The sequence below is a fragment of the Marmota marmota genome, unplaced genomic scaffold, assembly GCF_001458135.2.
Source record: "Marmota marmota marmota unplaced genomic scaffold, marMar, whole genome shotgun sequence".
Classification (NCBI taxonomy): domain Eukaryota; kingdom Metazoa; phylum Chordata; class Mammalia; order Rodentia; family Sciuridae; genus Marmota; species Marmota marmota.
In genome coordinates this window covers 27,771,589-27,798,878 of record NW_026000142.1, presented here as the reverse complement: position 1 = coordinate 27,798,878, position 27,290 = coordinate 27,771,589, and the positions used below count along the sequence as shown (strand labels likewise).

Genomic DNA, 27,290 nt, shown 5'->3' with positions numbered 1-27,290 from the left:
TAAGAGCCTTCAAAAATCTCAAACCATGCATAGAATAATTTATTAAAAATACCTTATACTTAAATTGAACTTTTATATACTATATACATTTTATTTTTATGATTATTTTTCTTTATACACGTGTGTGTGCACACATGATACAGGGTCTTGCTAAATTCTTTAGGGCCTCACTAAATTGCTGAGAATGGCCTCAAACTTGTGATCCTCCTATCTCAGCCTTCTGAGCCATTGGGATTAACATATGTGTGCCACCACGACTAGCTAATACATATGTACAATTTAAAATAATTTATTTTTATTTTCTCCAGAAATTTCATATCTAATATCAGAGTTCATTGTTCAAAAGAGTCTACAAGTAAAGGCTTTGGGGACTAACGAGTAATCAGTACTCAAAAGAAAAATATGAAAATGTCACCATTCTCTAGTAGAGAAAGGTAACTCCAAAGTAAGTCAAACAAATATTCAAGAAAATGAAGGTGAATGTTTCTTCATTTTTATTTATAATGATACTATCCAGTATAGGATAGGTACTACTGAATGGTGATAGTCACAAAATTAAAAAACCCTAAAACTTTTTTTTTAATTACTAAAATTTTTTAAATATTGTAATCCAGGACATCTTAACCTAAGTTCCAAATCACAGGTGACAATCTGTGGTGTGAACATCACATACATTTTTCTCAAAATGAGGTCCTCAGCTTTCATCACAAAAGGACCCATGATTGAAAAGAGGTTATAGGCCATTATCTAGTAAATGGACAGAAATAGAAATTGAAGTTCAGATAAATGCAATTATTTGCCTAAGGTTAAAAAGTCAGCAAATATCATTTTCCGGACTTAAGCCTTCTTTTCACTGACACATAAATACGTTTTAAAAGAATTTTTAATAAGCTTGAGAGAAAAGCAAATCTATATAACCTAAGAACAATAAGAGGAACTCTCAAGCTAATGGCAAAAGAAAACACCAAGATAGAAAACCTTAGGCAAAACGTGAGAACAATCCATCCAGTAGAACACAGGAGGAAAAACAGTTCTAGGAGGACTGTTCACAAGAAAGGGAAAAAAGAACTCAGAGAATACCTGAATGTGACTGACTACAACAAAAGAAGTTTGACAGTTTTATCAGAGATTTGAAGAATTCAAAAAACCAAGCCAAAAAAAAGGTAGCAGACTGAATTTATTATCACAATACACTACAGGATACAGTTCTAAATGATACACACACAAACATAATAATGTAAACAGTGAACACTGATTTAACCAAACTTTTTAGTCATTGAGAGGATGGAGGAGATGGCGGCTTTTGGGGAAGTTTATTTTATTTTATTTATTTATTTTTTTTATTTTATTTTTTTTTATTGGTTGTTCAAAACATTATAAAGCTCTTGACATATCATATTTGGGGAAGTTTATTTTAAAAAGCTAAATCCTTATCATAAGATCAGAAAGAAATCAACAACTAACACCTACTATGAAATGACCAAGAAAAGAAAAGGTAGGGATGTTTAAAATTATAACTACAATAAAAAACCATCAATGTTATTCAACAGGACACTATTGCATTTTGCACAATTCTTTGTTACATGTGGCTGTCATAGAACAGAAGTTAGCAACTTAGGAAATATAACTCTTTTGTCTGTTTCTGTAAATTAAGTTTTATGAGAATACAGCCATGTGATTCATTTTACACACTGTCTATGGCCGATTTTGTACTAAAAAGTAGAGTTGATTATTTGTAAACAGAGTGTTTACAAACTTCAAAACCTAAAACAGTTACTAGGTAGGCCTTCACAGAAAAAAGGTTACAGACCTTAATTCCAGGAACTGCATGACATTTAGTATCTGACTGCTAGCCACAAATGCTAATATTACCCTCAAAGTAACTATGAAAACCAAAATTCCATGCCCCATATTTGCAATCCCTCTCTTCTCAATCCCCTACTAGAAATGAGAAATGACAGGATTTTGGTTTGAGAAATACTGAGCTATCAGGAATTTCAAATGATTGCCATGGGGAACAGAAATCAGAGACCGGCAAGGGTAGGGAAAGGTACTATATATAGTATTGGGGCTTGTTATTTATTTTTTTCCAATAAGCCTTGAAACAATAATCTTTCAAAGCATTCATGTGCAATTCTTCAAGTAAACCAAATTTAAAAGCAAAAGAAAAAAAATAGAACAGATGAAATCTAGCTACTAGTTCTGGTAACTACCTACATATGTGAGGATACGAGGCCAGGGTTTTGGCTCAGTGGTAGAGTTCTTGACTAGCATGTGTGAGGCACTGGGTTAGATTCTCAGCACCGCATATAAATAAATAAAATAAAGGTCCACTGATAACTAAAAAATATTTTTTTAAAAATGTGAGGATATTTGCTGGTATATTTTGTGATATTTGTTATGATTGCTCTAGAAAATATGCTGCTAGGTAAATGACTCTCGAGTAAGAAAGGCATTACTGTGCTAACGTATGTGAGTATAATATTTCAAACCCTCCAAACCCAAGAAATGTCAGCCAGGTAAGTATGTTCTATAAATGGCCTTCAATAAAGTTTTAAATATTTAACATAAAAATCCAGATAGACAAAATGTTTTTAAAAACATTACTTCTGTAGGTAGAAATTAGGAAAGAGAAAAACTCAAAGATAAATGTAAAATTTTTAATTTTTTTCTTTTATTTATCTCTTTAGCAAACTGACTGACTGGAAATTTAAAAGCTGACACGACATTAATACAGAACCACAAGGGCTGGATTAATCATACGTCAGAATCAATACTTTCAATTTACTGCTTACTTAAGTGAAAGCACTGATAACATATCCAAAGACAGACTATATTCTTAGGTTTGTCTAATCTTTAAAATATTTTCATTACCACTTACTTTCAATTCAACTAAATTTAAAAATTGTCTAATTTCCCTCACAGGGAAAAAGCTTTAAATGTATAATTATATTTTGTTAACAAAAATCTGAAATAATGCATCAAAAAGATTTTAAGATGTGAAAACAAACATAATTCAAAAAACAACATACATTTTAAGGAATATAAACACTCTAAGAGTAAAGAATCTACTGTTTCTACTACTGTATTTTCAAAAGAGCTCCATTTTTCTTTGGGACTTTATAAACAAAACATTACATTGATAAACTTATTTTGAAATATATAGAATGACACAGCATATTAAGTAATTATGAAAACTAATTCTGAAACATCAAAATAAACATTTCAATGCTTCAGTTTGGAAAATACAACCCTCAATAGCTTTTTTTACTGAAAAAAATCAGCTGTTGAACTATAATTTACAGTGAACACATACTGAAAACTAAACTCTTGACATAAAATAGTAATAAAATTATAATAGTTGTGCTATCCTAGCTTTCACCTGAAAAAATATAAAAACGAGATATTTTAATATAATTCTAATTATATGCATAATCCTGGAGATTTGGTTTATATTGAATTCATAGTAATTAGTTCTAGCTACTTTGATAATGTGGAGTAAAATGTGGAGAAAAATATTTTTAGGCATCATCTAATTTATTTAGAAGTAAAATAAGCACAAGGACAACCAAAATAATCTTCCCTTCCATTCAAAATCCTAACATCTATTTGGTCATTATTTTAGGTAATATCTGACATGAAATCTATATCATAAAATAAACATAAATTTTTGGAATGAAAACAATTAAAAGGTTAAAAGATTTGACTATCAACTTACCTTCTTTTGATACCAGACTATAGCATCTGTGACTTTGGACGCCATTTATTCCACTGAAATTACACATTCGTCATTTTAAGCTGTACAAGAGAGAAAAATATGCAAATGATTTTACTTCCACATTCCAAAAGAAGCCTGAACAACTTGCATACGCAGGACTCTGGTTACTTGCAGAGCAAGGGGTGTATGACTATACTTAGATTACACCCTTCCTCATTACTATTTTAGCAACAGCTTCTCTTAAGTAAACAAAAATCAGTTGTCATAATAAAAGGTTCTTTTGCATGAATACACAATCTTCAATGTCCTTTAATAATAGGTTGAATTGGTTTTTAAGAAAAATAAACCTTTGAAATAAATTTCAGAATTTCCCAGGTTTTACTGGAAATTCTTCATTCACAAATTCACCTATAATAGAAATCAATTCATTCACTCAGTAATAGATAAGTTTTACTATAGTTTCTGTCAAGGAACTAGAAATTATTGTTGTTGAAAGATGGATTTATAAAGATGCTAATATTTATAATCATATTTTATTTTCTTTGATAATCAGTAATCACAAAATTGAACTAAAATTAAATTTTAAACCAAAAAAGTTTAAAATTTATGTTAAATACTATGCCAATATAGAGTTATTTATAAAGGAATAACAAACATTAAAGTTTTCCCAGATAACATAGTTTGCTATATTTAGAAATTTACCACAGAACATCTCAAAAGTATCTTTCTTGTATTTTTCTAAAACAGTATTATGTAGTAAATGCAATAATTCCTTAACCTTTGAGGAAATTTCAAACTGATTCCAGTTAACTCTAGAATACTACTCTAGTCATAAGATGACACTGGCATGTACAGCACCTCTTTTTATGATGTTAAGGATAAGCTAAAAACAGGTTCAAAAGAAGCAGATACTGGCCTAGCACTTATTGCAAAAGCTAGATCATCCAAAACCACACAAGCTCTCAGGGAAATCATGGGAGTGAGGGACCCTGTTGAGCCCGTACAGATCTGCTACTATAGAAATGCTACTGTATAGTTTGCCACAGTATACCAAAATATCACAGATTTTATATACCATTCTTGGGACCATGTATGCTTCTTTAACATATTAGGATTCAAACATAATGAAAAGTATTATCAAATTCAGATGTCAGGCCAGGTTCTGTGCTACTTGCCAGTAATCCAGCTACTCCAGAGGAGGAGGTAGGTGGGTCTCATATTCAAGGCCAGCCTCAACAACTTTGGCAAGACCCTGTCTCAAAATAAAAAGGGCTGAGTCTAGCTCAGTTGTAGAGCCCCCTCAATCCTCAGTACTTCCTACACACAGAAAAAAAGTTCAAATGTCAGATGATCAACACCTAAAATTTAAAGCAGAATTTACTTAATTCTTATATTTTTCTTATAAGTGTTATAGACCACATTATTTTATTACCTTTCCTAAGATATTGATTCTATCTTTAACAGATCAAATCTAAGCAAAGTTAGAAAAAAAAAAAAATCCAAGCCAAGCAAACCGTTTTGAAATTCCTGCCAAATACCCTGATATAATGGAAAGAAAAGGATCACAGAATCAAAAGACCAAGATTCAAGTATCAGGTCCATTATTCATTATCTAATACTGAAGAAGTCATTGAATCTCTCTGAACCTCAGTTTCTTTCACTTTCAAAATGGAAATACATGTTCTTTACGTCTTATAAAGTTTTGTGAGCAATAAACAATGTACATAAAATGCCTACCACAATCCAGAACATACAGATTACCCAATTGTAAGTATTTTTATAATTAGCTTTTGTATTTAAAAAATTCCCCAATCCATATAAATACTGGGAAGTATTTATTTATTTTTTTTAAAAAGAGAGAGAGAGAGAGAGAGAGAGAGAGAGAGAGAATTTTTAATATTTTTTGGCGGACACAACATCTTTGTTTGTATGTGGTGCTGAGGCTCGAACCCGGGCCGCACGCATGCCAGGAGAGCGCGCTACCGCTTGAGCCACATCCCCAGCCCCTATATTTCTTTTTTAAAACATGGAAAATAACTGAGAGCAGGAATACACTGAATAATAAGTTTTTGTTGACACTGAAAATAAAAATAGCTCCCTCATTATCATAAGATCACAATGTCAATTCTCAATGACATACACATGAATTATTTAGATTTCAAAGTTCACCTCATCTGAAGTTTCTTGGTTAGGTGTAGCTACCTTCATTTCTCTCACAAGGATTTTTTAAGGAAGCTTTCCTTTACCGACTTAAAATCTCCCATTTTGGTTTTTCTCTTCTAGAAGGTTTTGGAGATAACTCATTTAATCAATTTGATTCTGTTAAAGGATGGTTCATTACAATATTATTCATATCCTCATTACATTTGTCAAGACAATGGTGACCTCCTCCCCTGTGAGGATGGCCTTAGGCCTGAGCCTAAGCAACTCCATTTTAAAACTCCAGTTTGAAACCAGCAGTCTCACCAGGCACACCTAACAGAGCCTCCAGTATGGCCCTCAGGCACAAACTAGGAAAAGGCAGGTATGAGAGAAAAGTGAAAAGATCCAGGTGGGGACCACCAGACCAGATGTTTTAACCCCACGGTAGATGATGTCACTGAGAGCTCAGGTGGCAGCTGATAAAGACTGAAGGGGGGGGGGGGTCAAAAGCCCCCAAATTTAGTATAAATAATAAAGCAAATGGACAGACAGTCAGCCAGATGACAATGATGCCTTCACGCTGAGAGCCTAATGAGGACCTGGACTGACATCCCAATACTTTTCATCAGTGCTGATCCTCTGCATTTTCCTCAATGCTCTCAAACTCTACAGCAACATCTTGACCCTGGTGAAAGCCCCAACTCCTCCCTATGACCCTCTCCTCAACCAGCCTTCCACTCCACACCAGAAGAAGCCTGCCTTGGTTCTGGACCGGATCACTTGGGTCTGAGTGAGTGTGCATCTGCTGGACTTAAAGCCTAAGGCTTGAGACTTTTGATCTGACATTTGAACTTAGCACACAGAGGGAATGTCTGTCATTAGCCTGTCATGATTAAGTGTGTCTGTAGTGCTTAGAATTAATCTAGAATTGTTTGCTGTGAATTAATTAATCTAGAATTGTCTACTGTGAATTGATTATGTCTATTGCAGTGCCTAGCATTAGGATTGTCGTTTTCTTGATTAAGAACCTATAGAGTGAAATTGTATTGAGTGATTTGAGTGAATAAAACATTGATTAGGGCAGAAGCTCATGAACATTTTTTATCTCTCCCCTCAACTGCAGATGTTGCACCTTTTGCCCATTGTGACATCCCCCCAAACTATAATAAATGGTACAAAAATACGAGAATATTTATTTACTTCCTTTCACTTTAGCCAATCTTTATTGAAAACAAATTTCCAGATTATCTACCAGGACAAAAATCCCCTCTCCTAATTCCCCAAGAATATAGAATACATTTCATATAAAAAATGTAAAAGGGTTTTTAATCACCCAATCTATTAAGTTTATGAGATATTATATATAGGGAATATTTAAAAGTTTCCATATGAACAATAGTATTAAAACAAAAAGAAAAGGAAAATCTTCAATAAAAATGAAAAAAAAAATTGCCTGCCTCAAAACAAGACAATTTTAAAGCCAATTTTTTAAAAATACATTTTGGTTTACACCAACTTATACTCAGAAATAAATTTCAAAGATCTAACAATATTTAGATATATAAAGTGTCCTGTATATTTTTAATTATATTTATGTGGATCTACAGAAACAAAAATTCAATTTTCCAATTTAAAAACCCCTTTCTTCAGTAATGAGGTGCTCTGCAAACTCATTTAATAGTTTTTCCATTGTGTCAACAACCTTTCAGTGACACCAAGTGGCTCTTACCTATTTTTAAAACAGGTTTTACAGCATGCTAAGATAGGTTTCTGAATCAGACATCTGACAAAACACACGCAGACACCTAAATTTCACAAGTAAACATTAAACAAAAATAAAAATAAATAATTTTACACTAGTATAAATAAGATTGATATACCAACAAATGCTTTTGTGGATATAAAGACTATTACTAAAGCCTTTCCAATTTCTTTGATTCAATAACAGCACAGGAATATATAGTTTTATAGTCTCTATTGTCAGGATATGTTATGTTATACAATTTTTTTCATGTTAAATTGTGACATTAAAGTTAATATACAGAGGGAAATGCAGCACAAAAAAGTTGTACTGGGGGCTGGGATATAGTTAAGTTAGTAGAGTCCTTGCCTTTCATGCACAAGGCCCTGGGTTCAATCCCCAGAACCATAAAAAAAAAAAAAAAAAAAAAAAAAAAAAAAAAAGTTGTACTGGGTAGCTTGATACAGAATGTAAATTTTTTTTTTTTTTTTTTTAGAACTCATCTGATCTAAGAATGTGTGTTACAATATGGAAATAATCCAATTCTAAAACCAAAGGGCTAACTGTACGTATGATACTTAAATCTTGCTATAGGGAGTTACTTTGTGCAATTCTCTCCTTTATACTAATTTAATCATCATACCTATCAAAATATCTGGATTTACTCCTTAGTATATAAATTTCCACAAAGAATGCACTTATGATGCCAAAGACCATATTGGAGGAAAAAAATGATTATTACAAAATAATATATGAAGTCTACCTTTCTAGATTCTATCAAATATAATAATGTCCAAGAGTGTTCTCTGTACAGATGTAGTAAAAAAAATTGTCAGGTTTTTAATTATCCCTGATGTTATCAAAACTTACTCTATCATATACTATATAATTTTACAATGTACCTCCCTCATTCTGAAACAAATTTATTTGTTCCATGATGACTATCACTATCCTTACAAAACACTTTATTCCCACTCACTCCCATTATTCTCATTGTTCTTTTCTCTACTCATCCCACTTTACTTCTTCCAATATAAAGCTTCCTTAACAAGTACACAATGGAATAAAAACTGCTGCAGCCTGATGTCTCTCTTTTGGTATTTATCTAAACTAAAAAAAATTTTCATTTAACTAAAAATGCAAAACAACAACAACAAAAACCCAGCCACACAGGTCACTTGATCATATGGTAAACACTTTTTTTTTTTTTGCAGTGCTGAGGCTCAAACCAGGGTCCTTAGACATGCTAAGTAATATGTAAATACCCTTGAAGAAAACAGGGGGCATCATTCTTCCTCTGTGTCTCACTATGTAGTACTCTATAATATGCAATAGAGAAAGTAGAGAGAGGAAAAAGCAATAACTAAGAATAAGGAGAAATGAGTTCTAGATCCAAGTTCTGATACTAAGAACTGTATGCTCCTGAATAAGTTAGTAAGTTCACTGGGCCTCAGTTTCTCACCAGTACATCTAGGCCAAGTATTTCACAACTCAATTAAGATTAAACAAGCAACAACTCCAATAATGTACAAGAGTTCCTCTCTATACTTTTACTGACACACTCAAGAATATTAATATTAGATAAATTCATGTTACATATAAGGAATTTAAAATAATAGAAACTTAGACCAAATGGAACAAATCTTATTTTTTAAAGGTAATTTATGTAAATCTCCTCAGAGACAACATCAAAATGTAGTACTTCTTTCAAAAATATTATAAACAATGTTGAAAGACAAATCAAATGGGCAAAAGGCCTGCAACTGAAAACAAAGGATTGCTATCCAAATTATTTTAAAAACTCCTACAAATAAATAAGAAAATTATAAGCTTAACAGAAAACTAGCAAAGGGATATACAACAGACAATTCACAAAGGAAGACATTAAAAGCCTAAAAAATGGAAGGGGGTGGGGGGCGTTGACAGCTCAGCTTCACTAGTATTCAAAGACATATATAATAAAAATAATTAGGTCTTTATCATAAGGTTGGCAAAATTTTAAATCCAGTGCTATTAAGTATGGAAGAAATGTGGGGTTTGGTGTTTTGGGGTTTTTTTTTGTTTATTTCTTTTGTTTTGGATACCAGGGATTGAACATTCAATCACTGAGCCACATCCCCAGCCCTCTTTTATAGTTTATTTAGAGACAGGGTCTCACTGAGCTGCCTAACACCTCACTTTTGCTGAGGCTGGCTTTGAACTCAACTATCCTCCTGCCTCAGCCTCCCAATCCACTGGGATTATAGGCATGCACCACTATGATCAGCCAAAATGTGCACTTTTATTTAAAAGTAATAATAGTGTAGTAGTATTAGTAGTATTTATGAGCTAGTTTTTTCTTTATGCCAAGAACTATTTCTACTAGTACAGCTTTTTATTATTATTATTTTTTATATTGATGGATCTTTATTTTACTCATTTATTTGTATGTGGTGCTGAGGATTGAACCCAGTGCCTCACACATGCTAGGCAAGTGCTCTGCCACTGAGCCACAATGCCAGGCCCTAGAACAGCTTTTTAAAAGGGAACCTTAACATTAACTATCAGAATTTTAAATGATTATATCTTTCATCCTTAACACTAGAGAAATGCATTTAACTCTTGGTATACCTGTACAAAGCTGCTTATTGCAGAACTGCCAGCAAATGGAAAAAATAACTAATAGGAGTATAAGAGATGTTTTTTAAAGGTACAGAACAATGAAGAATATGATATTTTTATAAAATAAACACACAAATCCTTATTAACTTCTTTAAGCAGAGAACAGACTGGATGGATATTCCTCTGCAAATCTTTAAAGGGGTAAGGGAGGAATGATGGGTGAGAATGGAAAATGGAGAGAAAAACAATCAGGTTTTCTACATTCGCTCAAATAGCTTTAATTTATTAAAATAAGCACGTATACTTTTTATTAAATTAAAAAAAAATTTCCATGAACTCTACAGAAAAGAAAAGAAAAACTGAAAGAACTCAGGAACTTTTAGATGTTTTACCACAAGAGGTATTTAACTCTTCAAAGATCTTTCTAGCATTAAAAAACAGAGTGACAAAACTCATCCTTTAAAGTTGGGTGGGGAGGGACATGCCTGTAGTCCCAGCTACCTAGGAAGCTTGAATTAAGGAGTTCAGGGCCAGAATGGGCAAAACAGTGAGACCCCTAACTAATTAAAAATAAATAAAGGTTTTAAAAATCATTCTTTAATAAATCCACAATGATTTCAACTTTTTGCTACATTTCAACATTTTATTATGCCTAATGATTCCCTGCTATGAAAATGACATAATAAACAAGTTTATACTTCCTCCAAAGACCTAATTATTGCTTATAAATCTTGAACACTTAGTAGTATTAAGATTTAATTCTCAGGGTGGGGATGTGGTTCATGGGTAGAGTATTTGCCTGGCATGCATGAGGCCCTGGGTTCGATCCGCAGCACCAAAAAAAGAGAGATTTAATTCTACAATCAACATTCTCAAAGTTGTTCAGTTTTCTTCCACATTTAAATGGGACTCAGTTCTGATTTTTTTAATATAATTTTTTTTAGTTGTAGATGGACACAATACCTTTATTTTATTTATTTATTTTTATGTGGTACTAAGGATCAAATCCAGTGACTCATACATTCTAGGCAAGCATTCTACCGCTGAGCTACAAGCTCAGACCTTCACCACTGATTATTTTACAATGGCTTCACTAAGCCTGAAATTATTACTGTTTATTCTTTATTTATTTGAGGTTGACTTGATTTAATCATTAAACATCATTCTTTTTTAGTTTTTTTAATTGACAAAGTATACATATTTGTGGGATTTCATGTGATATTTCAATACATGTACGCATGTGTCATGTTCAAATCATGTTAAGCATATCTATCTCCTCAAACATTTACCATTTCCTTTTGGTAAAAACTTTCCAAATCTTGTCTTTTAGCTTCTTTGATATATAGTACATTACTACTACTTATGGTAAGTAATATTTGTCAAGAAAGGCTCAGGAGTGCTACATTCCCTGAGCTCTTACATGTTACAAACATCAACTTGTTTTGTTTTTTTTTCCCCTTTTTTTCTGTCTTTCTTTTCTTTGTGTGTGGGTAAGAGAGATGCTGGGGATCGAACCCAGGGCCTCATACATGTGAGGCAAACTTTCTACCACTGAGCCATACTCCAGCTTTCTTCCTGTGTATCTGATTAGCAACTTGGTTGGCGTGGCAGACTGCTAATTAACTCACACTATTCCACCTTCCTCTTTTTCAGTCAAAAATGTTGGCACATCAGCTATTTGAGAGGTTAGGGCAAGAGAATTGCAAGTTCAAGGCCAATCTGAGCAATTTGGAGATAATCTGTCTCAAAATTAAAAAGGGTCAGGATATAACTCAGTGGTAGTGACCCTGGGTTCAATAACAGCATCCACCCACACATACACACATAGCACATTATTGCCCCAAATATAAATCTTTTCTAACATTTCTAACAGGTAGGTATAGTCACAACTTTGTTGACTTTGTTCTGGTTCCAAAACAAGGACAAGTGTTAAACAGAACTTTCAGTTGGAGAAAGCTCTTTTGTTCTCTTGCCTCATTCTGTTTCCTGCTTTCAGCTAGAACTGATAAACCAATTCAGTGAAGATGTAGGATATAAGATTGATATAAAAAAAGGAGTAATTCTGATACACCAAATGAACTAGCAGAAAAAGAAATCAAGAAAGGAGTCCCGTTTACAATAGCTACTAAAAATAGGAATAAATTTAACTACAGAAGCAAAAGAACACTACAATTAAAACTATAAGGTCGGGCATGGGGGTGCACACCTGTAATGCCAGCAGCTTAGGAGGCTGAGGAAGGAGGACTGCAATTTCAAAGCCAGTCTCAGCAACTTAGCAAGACACTTAGCAACTCAGCAAGACCCTTTCTTTAAATAAAATACAGGGGATTTGGGATATGGCTCAGTGGTTAAGCACTCCTGGGTTCAATCCTCAATACCCCACCCCCCAAAAAAACTATAAAACACTGATGAAAGAAATTGAAAAAGGAAAGAAAGAGAAAGAAAGAACCAAACAAACAGACAGACAGACAGATGACCCATGGACTACTAGAATTAATGCGGTTAAAATGTCCACACTGCTCAAAGTGATCTTAGATTCAATGAAACTCCTATCAAAACGGAAATGACATAATTCACAGAATAGAAAAAAAACACTCCTAAAATTTGTTTGAAACCACAAAAGAACCCAAAGCAATACTGACCACCTGGGGGGGGAGGGAACTATAGGCATCATAATACTTGATTTCAAAACATACTACAAAGCTATAGTAATCAAAATAGCATGGTGCTAGCATAAAAACTGACACTAAAGCAAAAATCGATAAATGGGGCTCCATCAAACAAACAAAAAAAATCTTCTTTAGAGTAAATAATAAAAAATGAAGACACAACCTACAGAATGGGAGAAAATATTTGTGAATTATACATCTAACAAGGAATATCAAGAATATATAGGGAATTCAAACAGTTTTTAAAAAAAAACGCATCAAATTTTAAAATGGACAAATGATCTGAACAGACATTTCTCAAAAGAAGATAATACAAATGACCAACAAGTCATGTGAAAAAAACCCAATGGCACTTCTACCACTCAACCCCTGCTTTTTTTTGAAACAGGTCACTAAATTGCAGAGACTGGCCTCAAGATTGCAATGCTTCTGCCTCAGTTTCCTGAGCTGCTAGGATTCCAGGTGTATGCCACAACTTCTTTTAATAAAGACATGACTAGTTGGTCATATAGCCAAAGACTATATTCACTTTATTTTTGGTAGCCATGATGCCAGTTAAATAAATAACCCTTTCTGAAAATTAAGATATGTTACATATATCCCCCACATATATACTTAAACATACACATTTAGCTGGCCACAATGGCATATGCCTATAATCCCAGAAGCTCTGAAGGCTGAGGCAGGAGGATCTCATCAACTTAGCAAGGCCCTAAGCAACTTAGCAAGATCCCGTCTCAAAATAAAATATAAAAAGGGCTGGGAATGTGATTCAGTGAATGAGTGTCCCTGGGTTGAATCCCCAGTACCAAAAAACACACACACACACACACACACACACACACTCTTAACTATGTTCACTGAGAGGGCCTAGAAGCAATGACTCTTCACTAGCAATAAACACACCTAGCAACCAGATCTCTAGAACTATTCCATAGTAAAAGGAATCCACACTCCTTAAAGAAATGTCTGATTACAGGGCTAGAGAAGAGACAGTACAGGTTTTAGGTCAGAAAGTAAGAAAATGCTCAAAGAATTATAGGAACATTGGCAAAAGTTTAAAATATCAATCTATCACTGCATACTGATATGAATAAATAAATATATACATACTAAAGGGAAGGTTTTCTTCATTACAAGAAGCCATCTAATAAATAGAAAATATTAAGAGAACTGAAAAAAAAAACACATCATTTAGCAACCATCTCGAGATAACCAATTCACACAATACACAACCATCAATGGATATTAAAACTAATGGGTAAATTTGAGAGTAACAGGATATTTACATAAACTCAAAAGTACCTCTCCACTAAGTACTTAGTAAAAAGTTTTACTTTACAAAGAGTAAAATAGTGAAGTTATCACAAGGAAATATCTACCAAGTTTCTCTATCATTACCAGTAAAAGGAGAAATTACAGCATTTGCTTCCTAATATAAGGCAGTATAAAGTAACATATCTGAGGTGTTTCTGCCAAAAGTACACAACCTGTATCTAATCATGAGGGAGGAAAAAAAAATCAAACTCATATTGAAGGATGTTACACAAAAAAACTGGCCTCAGCACTTAAAAAAATGTCAATATCGTGAAATATAAATATAGGTTCAAGAACTGTTACAAAAGGAAAATAGAGAGACATAACTAAATGCAGTATGTGATCCTGGATTTTCTTTTGCTATGAAGGATGGTGAAATGTGAATATCTATAGATTCGAAATAGTATTATATTAGTGTTAATTTCCTGATTTTCATGTTTCTACTGCATTTATGTAGGAGTATGATCTTAGATATAAAACTCATTGTTAAGAATAATTATATAAACAAATTCAGAATGCTCAATAAGCATGGTACATGAACCATTACTATTTTAGCATGAAGACTAACAAAACAATTGAGAATAATTACATTAATATGCTAAAAATGGACAATACAGAAAAATGCAAAATGGGATCTATGAAATTCAAAGTGTAGTATATATGTGCATACATACATATTAAGGGAAAGATTTTATTACAAGAAAACAAAAATTTAGAGTACAAGTGTAGAATTTTCTTATAGTATAATTTCTCTTGTTCTTCTATTTGTTCTTAATTTTATGATCATATTAACTTGCTATCATTTCAAAATAGCTTGTATCAATACATACTACTAGAGCAAATCATGTAAATACAAAGGAGACTGCAAAAGAAAAAGAAAGGAAGGCACTACAATAAACTAGAAAACAAGTTCCATAATGGCTGTAGTAAGACCTAACCTATCAATAACTACCTTGAATTATATGCATTAAATTCTCCAATTAAAAGACATAAAAGTGTGGAGTGAAGTTGTAGTTTAGTGGTATAGCACTTGCCTAGTATGTGTCATGTCCTGAGTTCAATCCACAGCATCATAAAATAAAGAAATAAATGACACAGATTAAAAAACAAGACTCAAATATATGTTACTTACAAGAAATTCACCTCTAAAGACCCACATAGACTGAAAGTGAAGAAATGGAATAGGATATTTCATGCAAATGGAATCCAAATGAAAGCCCTAAAGACAGACAAAAAAGGTCATTATATAATGATAATGGGGTCAATTTAGCAAGAAATAATTCTAAATATATATGTACCCAATATATGAGCACCCAAATAAATTTTAAAATATATATTAAAAGACCTAAAGAGAAAAACTCCAATACAATAACAGTTGGGAACCTTAACACTACACTTTCAGCAATGGACAGATCATCCAGGCAGAAAATCAACAAAGAAACAGCTGAGTTAAATTGTACCCTAAACCAAACTAACAAATATCTACAGAACATTCCACCAAACCATTGCCAAATACACATTTTTCTCAAAAGCATAAAGAACATTCTCCAGAATAGATTAAATGATAGACGACAAAACAAGTCTCAAAAGATTTTTAAAAACTGAAATCATATCAATTATCTTTTATAATTCCAATGCAATAAAACTAGAAATTAGTAACAACAATGATCCTGTTTTATGGAAATAAAAACTTAAGCTATTAAAGGTAAGGGAATATTATAACTCAACTGACTGAGACAGAGGGAGAGGGAGAGGGGGAGGGCGGGAGAGAGACAGAGAGGGAGGTGTGTAAAGAGAGAAGGATAAAGTAAATATGGTTAAATGTTAATATTTGAGTAATCTGGGCAAAGGGTTTACAGAAATTCTTTGTATTATTCTTGCAACTTGGTTTTTAGTCTGAAATCACATTCAAAGAAAAAATAATTATGATAAACTTTCAGTTTTAAAATACCTCCTTTTTCATGTTAATTGTCTAAATTCAAACTGTCAAAATAATATACACAAAGCCTTCCTCTTATAATTAAGTTAATTTTTTCATTTAGTGTTTGCAGTAGAAGTATAGGACTGGCACAAGAAAATTAGCCTTGGGGTTTAATTTTACCATTTCACATAATCCATCTATCTCCATCAGAAGAAAAGCTAAAGGTCATTCCAATTACCTATAATGAGAATATAGATAAGCCCATTTTGCTCACAAAGACTTTTAACAGTCCTTAATATCTCTTATTCCCAAGGTTAAGTTAAATTGAACAACCAAAACATAAAAGATTATTTTCCAGTCAAGTAGTTTTTTCAGGCAGTGTTACAAATATTTTCTAATGACAATAAGTGAATTATTATACCCTTAGGGAAATAAACATTATTCATTAGTCTTCCTTGGAAATTATCTAGACATATTTTATACACATACTGTCAGTAAGAACTGGGTTTATAAAACAAGAAAAAGAAATTAGCTGCTTACATTGTAACTCATCATATTTGCCTACATTTGTTTCAAGTGAAACAGGAATGGTGAAGATAACCAAAAACATATTCAATCAATCAAAGCTCTGGTTCCAGGCATGCCATACTAATGCACTCTAAAACCAAGGGATTTACCAAGGCATAGTGGCACATGCCAGTAATCCCAACGACTCAGGAGACTGAGGCAAGAGAACTGCAAGTTCGAAGCGAGCCTCAACAATTTAGGGAGGCTGTAAACAACTTGGTGATAACCTGTCTCAAAATAAAAAAATAAAAAGGGCTGGAGACTTAGCTCAATGGTAAAGCATCCCTGGGTTCAATCCTAGTACCAAAAAAAAAAAGGCGGGGGGAATTTAATTGTAATTATGGTAAAAATTATGTTTCTAATATTTTTAATTTAGATTATTGCTTTAAAATTCAATATAAAAGAATTCTACTATTTAGGCATGACAGAATAATTGAAACCAAATTAATATTCCTACCTTACAAAACTAAAAAAATGGACAACATATGTGAAACATTTTTCAGGCAGAACAATAGCCAGAACAGTGATCCCTAAAAGAGTGGAAACAAAAAAGTCAGCCCTATGATTGTCCAAGGATGCTGTCTAAAAGAGTTTCTAGGATCAGTGCTAGGAGGAGGAAGCATGCAAGTCTTCCCAAACTGAGAAGACAGATTTGAGAATTCAAGGCACTAAGGTAGCTGAAGTTCCCGGGCAAAGTACCAGAAAGAGAGCTGCAAAGAAAAGTTCAGAATTCTGCAAAGGATTCCCCCTTCTTCAGCTGAGTCCTGACCAGCAAGTATGGGTAGGAAAACTAGCATGAAGTCAGGGGTAAAAAATCACCAGGAAGAAGTAGGCAGAACAAAAATTACAAAAGCTCATATAGGGGTGGTGAAAATTCACAGTTAAAACACAGAAACTATAATAACACATAACATCTAGATATTTAAAATGATATTTTTCAGTAGTAGGGCCAAATTAGCCTTATACTAAAGGATGCTCAGATCTCACCTAACAATGTTTATCAAGCAAACCTTGAAGATTAAACTGTTTCAAATTATTTAACTGTGTCCCTGAACACAGCTCAAAAATATTTAAAAGAATACAAAGAAAATCCAGCTCCAATTTAAAACATACAATTTCTGGCATCTAAGCAAAAATTATCCAGGCATGTAAAGAAATAGGAAAATACAACCTCTAAGGAGAAAACAGTAATGACTCAGAAATAACAAAGATGATAAAATTTGTAAATAAAGAATTAAAACACCTGTTATACACAAAACATTGTTAGAAGAAATTCAAAGTCTCAAATAAATGGCAAGAAATCCCATGTTCATGAATTAAAAGACTTACTATTGTTAAGATATCCATATAGTCCCCAAAGTAATCTACAGATTCAATGCAATGTCTATCAAACTCCCAATGGCATTTTTTGCAGAAATAGAAAAAGCCATATTAAAATTCATAAGGACTCTTAAGAGGCCCAAAATAAAACCAAATGATTCTGAAAAGATATAAATTTAGAGGACTCAAACTTCCTGACTTCAAAAGATATATTTATAAAGCTACAGCAATCAAAACAGTGTGGTACTGACATAAAGAAAACAGACAAATGAAATAGAATATAAATCCTAGAAATATACCCTTGTGTATATGTCAAATGATCCTCAACAAGGGTACCAAGACTACTCAATGGAGAAAGAACGTTCTCTGCCACAAATGGGTGCTGGGAAACTGGATATTCACATGCAAAAGAATGAAGGAGGACCTTTATTTTACACCATACACAAAAATTAGCTCAAAATAGATTAAAGACATAAACATAAGATCTAACATTACAAAACTCCTAGAAGAAAATACAAAGGCAAAGTTTTATTACACTGACTTGGCAATGATTTATTCATTTTTGTACAAGGCAACAAAAGTACAAACTGACAAATGGATTACATCAAATTTTAACTGTCGTGCCTCAATGGACCCAACAGAATAGAATAAAAAGGACCTACAGAATGGGAGAAAATATTTGCCAAAAATATGTTTGGTAAGGGGTTAATAGCCAAAATATATAATAAGTTCCTACAATTCAACAAAAAAAAAATCAAATAACCTTATTTTCTTAAAGATTTTTTTTAAGAAAGACACAATATCTTTATTTATTTTTATGTGGTGCCAAGGATCGAACCCAGTGCATCCCATGTGTGAGGCAAGCGCTCTTCCGTTGAGCTATAACCCCAGCCCCAAATAACCTTATTTTTAAAGGGGCAAGGATTTGAACAGACTTTTCTCCAAAGATAATATACAAATGGCCAATAAGCATATGAAAAGATGTTCAACATCACTAATTACCAAGAATACTAATTAAAATCACAATGAACTATCAGTTTAAAAATAAAAACAGAAAATAAGAAATAATGGTGAGGAAACTGAAACCTTTACGCATTATTGCTAGAACTATAAAACAGAATAACCAGTTTGGAAAACAGTATGGAAGTTTCTCAAAAAACTAAAAATGGAACTACCATATGATCTAACAATTACATTTCTAAAAGTATATCCAAGAGAATTAAAAGCAAAGTCTCAAAGAGATATTTTCACACCCACATTCAAAGCAGCACTACTTATAATAATTAAGGGATAGAAGCAACTTAAATGTTCATCAGTGGACAAATGGAAAAATCATATGTAATTTGAACATACAACAAAATAGTATTTGGCCTTTAAAAAAAGGGAAATACTGTCAGATAGTACAATATGGATGAATCTTGAGAACATGATGCCAAATTAAATAAGTCAGTATAAAAAGACAAATACAGTATGATTCCTACATGATGTGCCTAGAACAGAAAAAGTCACAGAGACATAAAGTTGAAATTTGGTTGCCTGGGAAGAAGTTATTGTTTAATGGATACAGAATCCCATATTTGCAAGATGAAAAAGCCATGGAGAGCTGTTTCATAACAATTGTGAATATACTTACCACCACTGAACTGTACACTTAAATAATAAATTCCAAGTTATATGTTTTTACCAAAATTTTTTAAACTATTATGTTCTAAAAAGAACAAAAAAAAAATTTAGGAAATATTTGAGAAAATACACAAAAGCATAAGAATGTTAAAAAGAGGCATGGAAATTAAAAAGATGCAAACTGGGGACTGGGGTTGTGGCTCAGCAGTAGAGCACTTGCCTAGCACATGTGAGGCCCTGGGATCGATCCTCAGCACCACATAAAAGTAAATAAACAAAATAAATGAAAAAAAAATATGCAAACTGCACTTGGACAGATGAAAAATTCAATATCTGATAAAATATAGTAGATAAGATTAACAGCAGATTAAGAAACTGGCAAGAAAAGGTTAGTCAACTTGAAGACAGCAATAAATATTACACAAAATGAAAACAGGAAAGAGAAAAAAAGACTTTAAAAAAAAAGGCAACAACAGAGCATTGGTTAGCTGTGGGCTGTGGGTTATCACTGGTTAGCTGTTGGTTATCATGTGGCCTAATATAAGTGTAACTGGAATACCGGAATACGAGAAGAAAGACAGAAAAACTATTTGAATAAACAATGGCCACAATTTTCCTAGAATTGATGTAAAAGTAAATCCAGAGACCTAAGACATTTAATAAACCTCAAGCATAATAAACCCCTCCAAAGCACAATATAATAAAAGTGCTTAAGATCAGTGGTAAAAGATAAATTTGTCATCCTATGATTCTATCCCAGCAAAAATATATTTCAAAAATAAAATTTAAAAATTTTTTTCAGATATATGAAAGCTGATGAAATTTATCAGAAGCAGATAAGCACCATAATACATGTTAAAATGTTTCCTTCACACAGAAGAAAAATGACACAAGAAGTAAATCTATATCTACACCTATACTCAAAGGAATGAAGATCTTTGAAAATGGTATATTGTTTTTAAATCTCTTCAAAAGAGAAATATTTGAAGCTTTAAAAATTGACATTATACTGGGAGGTTTATAACATGTAAAGAACTAAAACATATGACCAAAGCACAAAGTTTGAGAGAGAAGAAATAATAGTGTTATACTTCTTATATAAAGTCTCTTTTATACAAAAATAGACTGTGATAAGGGGCTGGGGTTATAGCTCGGTGGTAGAGTGCTTGCCTCACACATGTGAGGCACTGGGTCAATCCTTAGTACCACATAAAAATAAATAAAGATATTGTGTCCATCTTTAAAAAAATCTTTAAAAAATAGAATGTGATAAGTTAAAAATGTATATTAGCTATTGCAAACAAAAAAAAAGCTAAAGATAATAAGACAAAAAAAAGAACATAAAATGGTGTGATTAAAAAATACTCAATTTGAAAGAAGGCAAAATGTACAGATGGCACAAAAGTAAGATGATAGTTTTAAGCCCAACAATATGAATAATTCACATTAAATGTAAATGGCCTAAATTAAAAGGCAGAGATTGGGAAACTGGATTTAATAAAGCAAGATCCAACAATATGCTGTCCTTAAATATAAACAAAAAGACAGATAAAAAGTAAAATAATATACCATGCTAATACTAATTATAAAAAAGAAAAGTGAATGACTATAACAAGTAGATCACAAAGCAAATTAAGAGGGATAAAGAGAGCAATTTATAATGATAAATCTAACTCATTAAGAGATCATAAAATCCTAAATATGCATATGTCTAGAAGATTTCAAAATATATGAAGTAAAAACTGGTAGAACTTCAAGGAGAAATCGGCAAGTCCACAATTACAGAGATTTCAACACACTTCTCACAAAAACTGACAGAACAAGTAGACAGAAAATCAGCAAGGACATAAAAGACTTGCACAATGTTATTAATCAACCTGACTTCACTGACATTTATAGAACACCCACCAAACATTCTTTTCAAGTGCACATGAAACATTAAAAACAACAGATCATATTCTGGGTAATAAAACAATACTCAATAAATTAAAAAGGATTCAAGTTATACAATATATATTTTTGGCCACAATAAAATCCATTAGAAATTGATAACTGAAAAAAATCCCCAAATATTTCAAAACTCATATACATAATTTAAATAACTGAAGGGGTCAAGGAAATCAGTGAAGACTTTAAACTTCAATAAAAATGAAAATATAATCAAATTTGTGGGATGCAGTGAAAACACTATTTAGAGGGAATTTTATAGCATTGAATACCTATTTTAGAGGATAATGAATCTTCCAAACTAATTAGCTAAGTTTCCATTTTAAGATATTAGTAAATCAAGGGCAAATAAAATACAAAGTAAACAGCAGAAGGGAAATAAGAAACCAGAGAAATTTAAGAACTGAAAAATTAAGACTAAAATCTGGTTTTTGAGAAGAACAATAAAACAGATAAACCTCCAGCCAGACCAAACAGGTAAAAAAAAAAAAAAAAAAGAGCAAGAGAGAGAGAGAAATAGAAAAGTCACAAATTAAAATCAGACATGAGAGTAGGGATATCACTACAGATTGTAGACACTAAAAAGATAGTAAGAGGGGTCGGGGATGTGGCTCAAGCGGTAGCGCGCTCGCCTGGCATGCATGCGGCCAGGCTTCTATCCTCAGCAACACACACAAACAAAGATGTTGTGTCCGCCGAAAACTGAAAAATAAATATTAAAAAAAATTCTTTAAAAAAAAAAAAGATAGTAAGAGAATATTATGAACAATTTTATGTCAATAAACCTAACAATTTACATTAAATGAACAAATGTCGTCAAAGATAAAAATCTATGATACTCAAGAACAAATAAATTGAATAGTGCTTTGTCTAGTTAAAAAAAAATGAATTTGTAGTTAATATCCTTGCTACAAAGAAAACTCCAGGCCTAAATATGTAAATCACTTAGCATTGTCCAAAGCCTAAAATACACGGAGGGAAGAATACTTACCTGCCATGCGAAAGCACTACGGATATAATTTTTATATGATTATGTTAGTATTTCAGCAACATCATTCTGAAAGGAAGCTATGTGAAGAATTAAATAATATGAGGCAAATTCAAAGGAAATTAAGGATAATTTGGGGAGAATGATGAGGACCTAAACTAAGTAAAGGGGTTTTGCTTTGGTTTAATTGTGGGTATTGGGATAGGGCATGATTGAAAGATAGATAATTAGAAAAATGATCAAATGCAGTGATTAATTAGTCATGAGGAGAAAATCGGACATCCATGATTCTTGGTTTGGACACTGTAAGAATCGCTCAGTAGGACAGGGAATAGAAAAGGAAAAAAAAAAAAAGATGTCTGTTTTTCAACAAATGATACATTCATAGATTCAGTATCCAAAAAATAGAGATGGCAACAGGAGACATAGAATGAACACTTAGAAACTGTGTGCAGTTATATTAGCTTGCTCTATCTTTCAAGGATTTCTTGCAAGTTTTATAAAATTAATGTCTTGCCTCTTGTAAAGAATTTTAGGACTAAATAAGAAGTTAAGAGGTTTGAGAAAACAAGTCCTTTTTCCCTATATACTTTAATTCATAGCACTAAGACCAAATTTTAATGATTTTTAATTGTCATTTAGAATAACAAATTCTATTCACTCTACCAGTTTAATAAGTTTCACATACTTTCTTCCAAAAAGAAATTTGAGACAGTAAAACTATTTTCCATATATATATATATATATATATATATATATATATACACACACACACATATTTATATATATATGTATTTATATTTTATATATTATATATATAATATATAAAATATATAGTATTATATATAAAATATATATTATATGAATTTGTAGTTAAAATATAATATTATATATAATTCATATATTATATAATATATTTAATATATAATATGAATTTGTTTATATATATTATCTGTATATACATTTATATATATTTTAGTTGTAGATGGACACAATATCTTTATTTTTATTTATTTATTTATTTATTTATTTTTATGCAGTGCTGAGGATCAAACCCAGGACCTCATGCATGCGAGGCAAGCGCTCTACCATTGAGCTACAATACCAGCCCCTATTTTCCCTTCTTTTGTATGGAGTTGCAATGATTCTTTATTCAACTCTACCTTATAACTACTTAACATCCTATTGTTTCAAGGTTCAGTTTCATTGTCTGCCATTTTTCTGGTTTTCCTTACCTCTATTTGGAAACTGTCTTAAAAAAATAAAAATAAAAAACTGTTTGACAAGTACCAAATAATTACAAGGGCTTTTTTTTTTTTTTTTTTTTTTTTTGTTTAGCAAGTCTTATAAACTTGGCACTGTTTCAAGAGCTTTAAATACAGTATCTCATTTAATTCTTAAAATCTGGCAAAGCAGTATTTTATAAATAAATAAGACTGAACTTCAATATTGTGCGCAGCGGCTAATACCTGAGTCTCGCTCTGGCCCCGACCAGCGGAGCCCCAGCTGGGGTAGGAGCCATGAAATTTTAACTGCCAAGTGAAAAACATGGACTCTTCTGCAAAGCAATGTCTCAGGCTGTGCAAATGGAACTCAACCATTAAACAAAACAAGGGAACTCAGTTTATATGAATTACAACAAACACCTCAGGAGGCAATAACAGATGGCTTGAAAATTGTGGTTTCACCTAGAAGTCTACACAGTGAATTATGTGCCCAATTTGTTTGGATATGTTGAAGAATGCCATGACTACAAAGGAGTGTTTGCATCGTTTTTGTACAGATTGTATTATCACTGCCCTTAGAAGTGGCAAAAAATAATCTCCTACTTGTTGGAAAAAGCTAGTTTCCAAAAGATCACTAAGGCCAGACCAAACTTTGATGCACTCATCAGCAAAATTTATCCAAGTCATGATAAGTACGGAGCTCATCAAGAGAGAGTATTAGCCAGAATCAACAAGCACAATAATCAACAGGTACTCAGTCACAGCATTGAGGAAGGACTAAAGATACCGGCCATAAACAGATTACAGTGAAGCAAGAAATAACAGACTGAAAATGGCAGTGGAGCAGAAGATAATGGTGACAGTGACAGTTCACATTGTAGTAATGCATTCACACATAGCAATCAGGAAGCAGGTCCTAGTAACAAATGGACCAAAACATGATGATTCTGGGCTTGAACTTGATAATAACAATGCAACAGAGGCAACTGATCCAGTAATGGATGGTGCTAGTGAAACTGAATTAGTATTCAGGCCTCATCCCACACTTATGGAAAAAGATGACAGTGCACAGACAAGATATATAAAGATTTCAGGTAATGCTACTGTTGATCACTTATCCAAGTATCTGGCTGTGAGATTAGCTTTACAAGAACTTTGAAGCAAGGGAGAATCAAACCAGATGAACCTTGATACAGCCAGTGAGAAGCAGTATACCATTTATATAGCAAGAGCAAGTGGCCAGTTCACTATATTAAATGGCTCTTTTTCTTTGGAATTGGTCAGTGAGAAGTACTGGAAAGTGAATAAACCCAGGGAACTTTATTACACACCCACCAAGGAGCACAAATGAGCTTTTAAAAACCAATTCTGAGACTGAACTTTTTTATAGCCTGTTTCTTTAACATTAAAGATGTACCATCATTACTTTTATGAAGAAGATCTTGGATATGCTATTCAATTTTTTCTTTCTGAGCCAGACTTGTTTACACTTTTAGAATCATTTCCCCTTAATATAAGATTTACTTTTGGAAGGGATTATAGTTATGCATTACTTTTGCTTTCCTTTGAGGAATATATCTAAGTTGTGTGCTTTCACAGAGTAGTTCCATTGGGAGCATCTTTGACCTAGGAATTTATCATAGTTCTGTATTCTTAAGTGAAGATTCAGTTGGCCATCCTTTTCCCCTCTCCCCTCAAAGTTTTTTAGGCCTATAGATTGTTAATATGTATTCTGACTTTTTTTCTTTAGAGTCTTGTATATTTATTGTTTTCTATATAAACTGTAGTATCTTCATGAAGACTGAGGCTCAAACTTACTGTGCTTAAAAACAATTCTCATAGGATTATTATTTTCATGGTATTTTCTTCCATAACATTTCATTTTTAAAAGAGGTTCTTTATGAACTTGATTTCTATTGTCATGCAATGTTATTTTTTTGCCTTTTTTTTTTTGTTACTTCCTGTAAGTTTAGATATTCTGGTCATGGGGAAGAGAATCAAAATCTTAAGTTCTATGAGCACATGGGGCATTGACATATTTCACTGAAAAAAGAAAAATTAAATTGATAGTAATTCGTAGTCCTCAACTTAAGCTTTTTGTATTAGTTCCTACTAACACTTTAGTTCCTTATTGTATGTTTTATGGTTTTTCCCTATTAAAATATCAAAAAATATGGAGAGATTTTGTACTTTAGCCTTGATGAAAAGTACAAGATATTTTCAAAGCTTCCCTAATTCTTTCCTTATTGGTAGCCATGTAAGTTTTGAGAACAATGTGGTACATGGAAAAAAAAAATAGGTTTGCTTCTGTTTGAAAAGTGTGCTTAGCATTTTGAGTTGCTATACCAGTGTATAAAATTGGTACTCTGCTAATTATACTCTGTAGAAGCAGATTAATGGAGCTCAAGTCCTGCTTTAATAAATAGTGAAACGTAATTCTGTAGAAGAATGTCAGCCACTACAGGATGAAGTCATTCTACTCTTACTAGTTTTATATTAAGGGACAGTGTTGACTGGGAGCCAGAAGGCTTTATGTTAACAGGTCAGAAAAAAGACTGACTTACGTGTTATTTTTCATCCTTGTCCTGATTGTAAGTATGTTTTAAATTTTATACTATCCACAGTATTTACAAAGACATGTTTGCACTGAGAAATTAACCTCAAAGGGTTTTGAAAGGAGGTAGTAGACCTCCAATACTGCTGTAACTAAAGTCTGTCTAGTCGTTGTAAATATTTATCTGTCAATTTTGACAGATTGGGGCCAGCTTGATGTTTTAAATCTTGAGCATAAAAATTTAAAGGCTTATTCAATTTTTACCATTTTAGTGAATATATTTGAAATCTGTTTTTACAGTTTATTTTGGTAAATTGTGCCATGAAATTTGAAAACCACCAAAAATTATAAATTCCTTTTCTAGTGTAATGTTAAGTTGTATAGATTATGAATGCATGTCCAATGAATATTACCCTGGTTTTGAGATAAATCTGCTTAGATTTTATTGGTGACATGTTAGATTAGTGGTTGCATTAAATAACTAAATTCCTATTGTGGTTATTAATTGAAATTGTCTTTAAGCAGAAAGTTATTTGTGACTATAAGCATTGTGCTTAGAGAATGTATGTGTTTTTATCTGTCAGTATGGGAGGACATAAACTGTTTGCATCATTAAAAAAAAAAAAAAAAACTGAACCTCAAAAAGATTACATAATGAGCCCAAAGTCACAGAACTGGTAGATGTTAAAATTGAGACTAGAACCCAGGACTATAAAGAACTAAAACTTGTGCCATATACTTTTCATATATTTTTTGCTACCTGTAACTTTTAACACTGAATATATTATTAAAGTAGTATCATTCACACAACAAACCTGAGTGCTTACTACATATCTTTGATATAGCTGATAGCTGTTTGTTTGGGGGCTTATTTGTTTGTGTTCGTTTTCTTTCTTTCTCTCTCTCTCTCTCTCTCTCTCTCTCTCTCTCTCTCTCTCTCTTTTGGTGGTGCTGGG

General features: G+C 32.4%; 1 protein-coding gene and 1 pseudogene across 6 annotated transcripts in view; one reads left to right on the top strand and one right to left on the bottom strand.

Moving 5' to 3' along the window:
• The window catches only part of Phtf2 (putative homeodomain transcription factor 2), a 130,652-nt gene that overhangs the window by 99,013 nt on the left and 4,349 nt on the right, over window positions 1-27,290 (bottom strand). For 4 of the 6 annotated variants that reach the window (XM_015488396.2, XM_048786209.1, XM_048786208.1 and 1 more), the window contains exon 2: window positions 3,719-3,798. The exons of 1 other annotated variant lie outside the window; for it this stretch is intronic. In XM_015488396.2, coding sequence (XP_015343882.1) covers window positions 3,719-3,763 — 45 coding nt within the window. In that variant the 5' untranslated portion in view covers window positions 3,764-3,798. Of the gene's footprint in view, window positions 1-3,718; window positions 3,799-15,320; window positions 15,400-27,290 lie in introns of those variants that run through there. One more of the 6 variants, XM_048786207.1, reaches the window with a different exon arrangement.
• Window positions 24,119-25,304, top strand: LOC107144434 (annotated as a pseudogene).